The sequence below is a fragment of the Borostomias antarcticus genome, assembly GCF_949987555.1.
Source record: "Borostomias antarcticus genome assembly, chromosome: 19".
NCBI classification, from domain to species: Eukaryota; Metazoa; Chordata; class Actinopteri; order Stomiiformes; family Stomiidae; genus Borostomias; species Borostomias antarcticus.
In genome coordinates, this window is record NC_140252.1 from 12942350 (window position 1) to 12949849 (window position 7500).

Genomic DNA, 7500 nt, shown 5'->3' on the forward strand with positions numbered 1-7500 from the left:
GTGTGTGTGTGTGTGTGTGTGTGTGTGTGTGTGTGCGTATGTTCGTATATGTGCGTGTTCGTATAGGTGCCTACCTCTCACAGCGTGCTCCGGTGTACCCGGGCGGACATCTGTCGCAGACCATCTCTCCGCGGGGGTCCTGGCGGCACGTGGGGCTGAAGCTGCGCGGGTTTTGACCCGAAACGAGAGGAAGAAGAAAAAGAAGGAGAGGGACGAGGAGAACGGGGGGACGCGTCAGAGCCATCCTTCCTCTCCTCACACACAACAACATCACTGAGCTCAGCTGACGCGCCGGAGGGACAAGTCCGTTCTCCGGCCGCGCCCCCCTCCCTCCCTCCCCGCCCAGGCCCAAAGATAGAGCCCTGCTGCTGGGGTCGGTGCGGCCGGGCGGCCCGGCTCGGATTCCACGCCGAGGACCGGAGGAATGGCCGGATGACTGGCCGGCTATTTCCAACGACACTGGATCCGTGCAGGGACGGCCTCTCCGGGAATGTAGGACAGGGGAGAGAGGGGGGGGGGGGGGGGGGGATGTATTGGGGGGCTAGATTTCTTTAGCCTTTGGGGCTGGGTGGGCGGGGGGTTTTGGGGGGGTCATGGAAGGAGAGAGAGGGGTAGAGTCTTTCTTTAGCCGGTCTACGGCCGGTGTGGTGCGTGGGCTAGTCTTTCTACGGTGTCTGACACCACTGTTTCCCAGTGCAGAGGAATGCTCAGCTGCTGTCTGGCTGTGTGTGTGTGTGTGTGTGTGTGTGTGTGTGTGTGTGTGTGTGTGTCCGACCGTCCCCCGGTCCACAGAGGATTAGCCCTCATTTACAGGCCTGACTGGAGCGATTGTCTCTCGCCGTTCACACGGCAACCGGCCCGTCACCGTGGAAATGCACCAGACCAGACCCCCCCCCCTCCAGGACACGCCCCTGGATCAGAGGGAAGGGAAAACCACAGAACTCTTCATGGTTCTAGCTAGAATCTTTGTTCTTAGAGGGTTAACATTGATTTGAGGTCAGGATGGTGTGGTCATCTCTAGTGGTTGAGGTCAGGATGGTGTGGTCATCTCTAGTGGTTGAGGTCAGGATGGTGTGGTCATCACTAGTGGTTGGGGTCAGGATGGTGTGGTCATCATTAGTAGTAGGGGTCAGGATGGTGTGGTCATCTCTAGTGGTTGGGGTCAGGATGGTGTGGTCATCTCTAGTGGTTGAGGTCAGGATGGTGTGGTCATCTCTAGTGGTTGGGGTCAGGATGGTGTGGTCATCACTAGTGGTTGGGGTCAGGATGGTGTGGTCATCTCTAGTGGTTGGGGTCAGGATGGTGTGGTCATCACTAGTGGTTGAGGTCAGGATGGTGTGGTCATCACTAGTGGTTGAGGTCAGGATGGTGTGGTCATCACTAGTGGTTGAGGTCAGGATGGTGTGGTCATCTCTAGTGGTTGGGGTCAGGATGGTGTGGTCATCTCTAGTGGTTGAGGTCAGGATGGTGTGGTCATCTCTAGTGGTTGGGGTCAGGATGGTGTGGTCATCTCTAGTGGTTGGGGTCAGAATGGTGTGGTCATCTCTAGTGGTTGGGGTCAGAATGGTGTGGTCATCTCTAGTGGTTGGGGTCAGGATGGTGTGTCATCTCTAGTGGTTGAGGTCAGGATGGTGTGGTCATCTCTAGTGGTTGGGGTCAGGATGACAGCGTCATGAGAACACTAAAACAGGATGTTCACCTCTGGGTGGGCGAGAAATGTTCCTGGTCGCAATAACAAGGTATTGTCCGGTATTTTGGGGACCATTAAGGAAAGTCACAAAATATCACACATGACCTGGTGATAGGCTGCTTCTTCTAGAACATCATATTTGGGTATTTTGTGGACTCTTAGGGAACATCACAAACAGGTCACTGCTTGACTATTAGCTGCATGTTATCTGCTATTATCAAACAATTACAGGAGGATGTAGAGATATTCATGATATTGTGTGTATGATTTATACAGATATTTCTGATATTGTGTGTATGATTTATACCAGATATTTCTGATATTGTGTGTATGATTTATACCAGATATTTCTCATAGTGAAGGGAGGTCAACACAGAGAGATCCTTGATAGTGATTGGCTGTCATATGAGACTGTAACAACTCACTTATTGGTTGGGACGGTCAAGGGGCAGGCGCACGGCTGGCAGTCATTGGCTGTCCCCTTGGTGGCATCGCCATAGAAACCGGGGACACAGGTGTCGCAGTGGAAGCCTGTGGTGTGGTCAGAGCAGTCCTGGGGAGAGGAAAGGGTTAAAATAATGGACCTGGTCAAGCATACCCTCGTTTCTCTGCTGACTCAAATATAACGTTGAATCGCTGCACTCCTCATACTACATAATTGAGTCTGTGCCACTTCGCCAAGCTGATGTTCTGAGGGTGTAACGACGGGTCAAAATTGAAAGAGTGACAGGTCAGAGCAGCAAATGAGAGATGCTACAGTAGCTCAGGTTAGATGGGCGGGGCATATCTATGGGTGGGAACACCTGATCGCGAAAGTCGTTACTGATTGGTGTCGCTGGGATTCCTGCGAAAGCAATGAATTGCCAGGAATTGAGCACCAGATTTTTGCATGAAGTGTCCCAGACCCATAGACAGATCTGCAGCATGCAGTAGCGTAGTTAGCCTAGCTTACGTAGTGTACCAGTGAAAGAACTCTCATGGGCCTGAGACTAGGCATAACCTAAACATAACTAGACATAATTAGTATTTGCTGTGTGTGTGTGTGTGTGTGTGTGTGTGTGTGTGTGTGTGTGTGTGTGTGTGTGTGTGTGTGTGTGTGTGTGCACGTGTGCGTGTGTGAGAAGGAGTGTGCGCTCTGGCAGGCAGCACACTGGCCGAGGTCCTTCTGCAAATCACGACATCACTCACAAATGCTAACAGCCTTGGAGGAGATGACACTTCCTCCCTCAGGAGCGGTGTGTCTGTGTCACTGTGTGTGTGTGTGTGTGTGTGTGTGTGTGTGTGTGTGCGTGTGTGTCCAATACCTGACAGATCATAGCACGTTTTCTCTCAGTCTCCTGCTCATCTATAATAGAACAGTACATGGTTGTAACAGCAGCAAAGGTGTGTGTGTGTGTGTGTGTGTGTGTGTCTGTAATAATAAAGCAGCCGAGTGCAGGTTGAAATCTGAAGCCAACGGACAGCTCAGACAGTGAGAACTCTGGAGGGCTCTACATTGTGTGTGTGTGTGTGTGTGTGTGTGTGTGTGTGTGTGTGTGTGTGTGTGTGTGTGTGTGTGTGTGTGTGTGTGTATGTGTGCGTGGGAGCGCGAGAGTGGAGAAACCGTGTCAGAGGCCAGAGGACCTGTCAGGGTCAGGACAGACAGCTGAGACCAGCCCCCAGGCTGGACCAATCAACTCAGATCCACCCTGATCCCAGGGAGAGCCAATCAACTCTGATCTGACCGCACGGGGAAGATGGAGGACGCAGCTGCGGCTGCCACCTGTCTGCAGCTCATCTAGCGCTGTCTGCAGGCAGCATCAATCACAGCCCGATAAACACAACCAGGGCAGTTAATCGATAGCAGAGCAGAGGCGGAGGCTGGCAGGGCTCAAACCCTCGAGCTCCCAGCTGTCATGGCGGACACTCTGACACGCGAGGAGACCAGCTAGAGACAAGCTAGAACACTAGGCGATACACTAGGGGCCTAGGAGATAAACTAGGGGTGAGGAGATATGCTAGGGGACTAGGAGACGCTCTAGGAGACAAGGATACTTACCTGGCACTGCCCGGTGGTGTCGTCACAGACTGATGCGTGTCCGTGGCAGAGACACGCTTCACACATGCCTTTGAACATGGTACCGTTAACCCTCCGATGACCGACCGCACAGCGCTGCAACAGACCGCACATGACACACGCGTGTAGTCACACATGTGAAACATAGACACTGGAGTGACACTTCATGCATGAGGATAAAAAAATGCAGAGGTAAAAGACGACAAAAACTAAACAAACAATTTAGAAACAAATCTCCAAGTTAGTGTAGAAAAAACGAGATATAAATTAGTATTTGCTGTTCGTGCGCGTGCGCGTGTGTGTGCGCGTGTGTGTGCACGTGTGTGTGCGCGTGTGTGTGCGTGTATGTGTCTGTGTGAGTGATGATAGTCAACTCTGCAAGCAGTAATTAGTGGTACTACAGAGTAATTATCTCCACTGGAGCTTATCAACACTGCAGGTAGAATACTAACACCAGTATATACTGATACTAGGCTATATACAGTAATTAGGGCTGGGTATCGATTCGAATTTCAAGAATCGATTCGATTCCGATTCACAAGGTTCAGAATCGATTATCACGATTCGATTCGATTCAATATCGATTCGGTTAGAGTTACTAAAACCTGTTTTTTTAGCTGTAAACTTAATTACATGACTGCCAAGTTTTGCAACACATCAATACTAGGGCTGGGTATCGATACTGATTTCCAAAAATGAATGAATGAATGAATCATTGAATGAATTAATTAACTATTCATTCCTTCATTTATTCATTCATTCATTAAATAAAAGATCGATTTTGGGATTCATGAATGATTCAGAATCGATTCAGAATCGATGAATCGATTTTTTAAACCCAGCCATAATAATAATATACATAATATAAAAAATACTCCACATGGAATTTTATACAGGCACCAGTACATTTCTAAAACACTCAGATAAACACTGTGTAAAGATTCAAGAATAATACTATACATCTTGAGGAAGCTGAATTGGAGTAAACAGGTGCAAGTACTGTAAATAATAGTACTACTGTAAACAACAGTACTTTTACTGTTTACTGTATCTGTATGTGAAGTCGCCTCACCAACACTAAAAGCAAACACGCTCACACACACACACACACACACACACACACACACACATACACGCACACACACACACACACACACACACACACACATGCCACACGCTCCTCTCTGTAGCAAGGCGCCTCGCGGCGACACACACGCATGTCTCTTTGTCTCTGTGTTCTCTCGCTGACCTTGTCGCCAGCAAAGACAACTAGCCTGTCATCACTCCTCTAGGAGAGAGAGGAGAGAGGAGGAGGAGAAAGATCGATAGGGAGAGAGAGGAGGAAGAGGAGGAGGAGGAGGAGATAGATAGATAGGAAGAGAGAGGAGGAGAAAGATAGATAGGAAGAGAGAGGGGGAGGAGAGCAGAGAGATAGGAAGAGAGAGGGGAGGAGGAGAGGAGGAGAGAGGGGAGTAGAAGGGGGAGGAAAGGAGCGAGAGATAGGAAGAGAGAGGGGGAGGAGGAGGAGGAGGAGAGGAAAGAGAGATAGAAAGAGAGGAGGAGGAGAAGAGAGGAGGAGGAGGAGAGAGAGGGGAGGAGAAGGGGGTGGAGAGGAGCAAGAGATAGGAAGAGAGGAGGAGGAGGAGAGAGAGAGAGAGGAAGAGAAGGAGGGAGAGAGAAGAGAGAGGAATGGGATGAGACAGGGAGGAGAGGAGACCAAGAAGGAAAGAGAGATGAAAGAGAGATGAGACAGGGAAGAAGAATAAAAAGCCTGAGAAACGGAAACATGAAAACAGCGCAGCAGTAGAATGTTACTTCTGGAATTTCCACACACACGCACACACGCACACACACACACACACACACACACACACACACACACACACACACACACACACACACACACAATGGTGAGCATAGCAGAGCAGGAATGACGTTCTAGGAGTTTGCATTCCTGACCCACACACAGAGGAGGTGGCAATGACGCGGGGAAGTACTCACCATCCAGTCACACACACACACACTCACACACACACACACACACACACACACACACACACACACACACACACACACAGAGGTGACAATGACGCAAGGGAGTACGAATCATTAACAAACACATGCACGCACACACACACACACACGAAACATGCCGGCAGGAGGTTCTCTAGAAACTTTCAACAAACACAGAGTAATTCCAGTCCCACGTCAAACTCAAACACCGTACAGCCCCAGAACAGCCAGGAGGCAGGCAAATCAAACGCACCTCCATCACTGGTAAACGTTCAACGTAAGAGACCAGGGTCCTGTTTGTTTTACCTCACAGGACGTCCCTGCATAGCCAGGGGGACAGGAGCACACCTCCACCGCCGACGCCCTCCTTCCTGTGTGCTCCGCGCCGATCAGCGCCTCGCTGGCTTCCTCTACGCTCACGCCATGGAGCCTGGACACACAGGAGGGGGCTGGGTCAGGGGCTGGGTCTGGAGGTCACAATGCCCGGTCGGGGTCAGGGCCTCGCAGTTCCTCCACCCACCTGTAGATGGCACCCTGCTCATTGCTGTAGGTGGCTCTGAGGAGCAGGCTCCTCACATTGGCCAGCGCCAGCAGGAAGTCTCGTCTGCTGACCGGATTGCCCGTCCCCTCGTAGCGGAAGTTGTCGGGCAGGAGGACAGCCTCCTTGTTGACCTGGGAGGAGGGGTACACCGGCTGGCCGAAGCTCCTGTCAATCATCCTGATGCCCCCGCCCTGAAAGAAAGCAGAGGTCAGAGCTTAGCCGTGATAGTGGTCTGGGGACACTATTTGGTCTCACTCTGGTCTCTGTGGTCTTCTTCTCTCTGGATTGTCTCTCTGGTCTCTCTCTCTGGTCTCTCTTTCTCTCCCTCTGGCCTCTCTCTCTGGTCTCTCTCTGGTCTCTCTCTCCCGGGCCTCTCTCTTTGGTTTCCCTCTCTCTGGCCTCTATCTCTGGTCTCTCTCTGGTCTCCCTCTCTCTAGTCTCTCTCTGGTCTCTCTAGTCTCTCTTTCTGGCCTCTCTCTATCTAGTCTATCTCTAGTCTCTCTCTCTTTCTGGCCTCTCTCTATCTAGTCTATCTCTAGTCTCTCTCTCTCTCTGGTCTCTGTCTCTAGACTCACTCTCTGGTCTCTCTCTAGTCTTTCGTTTTGGTCTCTCTCTGGTCTCTCTCTCTAGTCTCGGTCTCTGGTCTTCCTCTCTGGTCTCTCTGTGACATGCATTGTGTCAATGGTCTACGTGTTACAGACTGCAGCCATATTTCAGCCCGCTGGCCTTAGCTGTGCGTGTCTGACCTCTGTCTGTCAGCAGGGTCTGACCAGACACAATAGTGACAGTGACAGGTGTCAGTTCTGTCAGTACTGGACATAAACACAGAACAAGAGACAGTGTCAGTTCTGTCATTATTGGACATCATACAGGAGGCATCTGTCAGCACTGGTTCTACATGCAGTTCCAACCCTGTGATCAGGACAGCAGAGACAACTGAGGTGAGAGAGGACGGACCTGTGTCCTAGCCTGGTTGAGGGCTGTACAGACGTCCACTAGCCCTGACCCTAAAGCCTTTGTTTACTCCCAAATTCACGTCACACGGACCCTCGCGTACTCGTAAAGTATAACGATAACCCTGGGAATAAGACACATCAGGATGTGTGAGGAGGGACCTGCAATCTGACCGACGGCTATATGGATGTCCACTCTGTAATGGCCATTCGGTATAAAGTCTGGCCGGCCGTTATAAAGCTGACA

At 50.9% G+C, this 7500-nt stretch overlaps 2 protein-coding genes across 2 annotated transcripts in view; both read right to left on the reverse strand.

Annotated features, from left to right (window-relative positions):
- Positions 1-6172, reverse strand: part of lama2 (laminin, alpha 2) — a 75721-nt gene extending 69549 nt beyond the window's left edge. Inside the window, exons 1-4 of the mRNA XM_084453397.1 lie at positions 6066-6172; positions 3729-3842; positions 2116-2243; positions 75-161 (exon numbers count right to left, since the gene is read on the reverse strand). Of these exons, the coding sequence (XP_084309523.1) occupies positions 75-161; positions 2116-2243; positions 3729-3806 (293 nt within the window). The 5' untranslated portion in view covers positions 3807-3842; positions 6066-6172. The remainder of the gene's footprint in view (positions 1-74; positions 162-2115; positions 2244-3728; positions 3843-6065) is intronic.
- The window catches only part of LOC311321970 (laminin subunit alpha-2-like), a gene marked incomplete at both ends in the record, with an annotated part of 84953 nt that continues 81266 nt past the window's right edge, over positions 3814-7500 (reverse strand). Inside the window, 3 exons of the mRNA XM_084453983.1 lie at positions 3814-3842; positions 6071-6189; positions 6280-6491. Of these exons, the coding sequence (XP_084310109.1) occupies positions 3814-3842; positions 6071-6189; positions 6280-6491 (360 nt within the window). The remainder of the gene's footprint in view (positions 3843-6070; positions 6190-6279; positions 6492-7500) is intronic.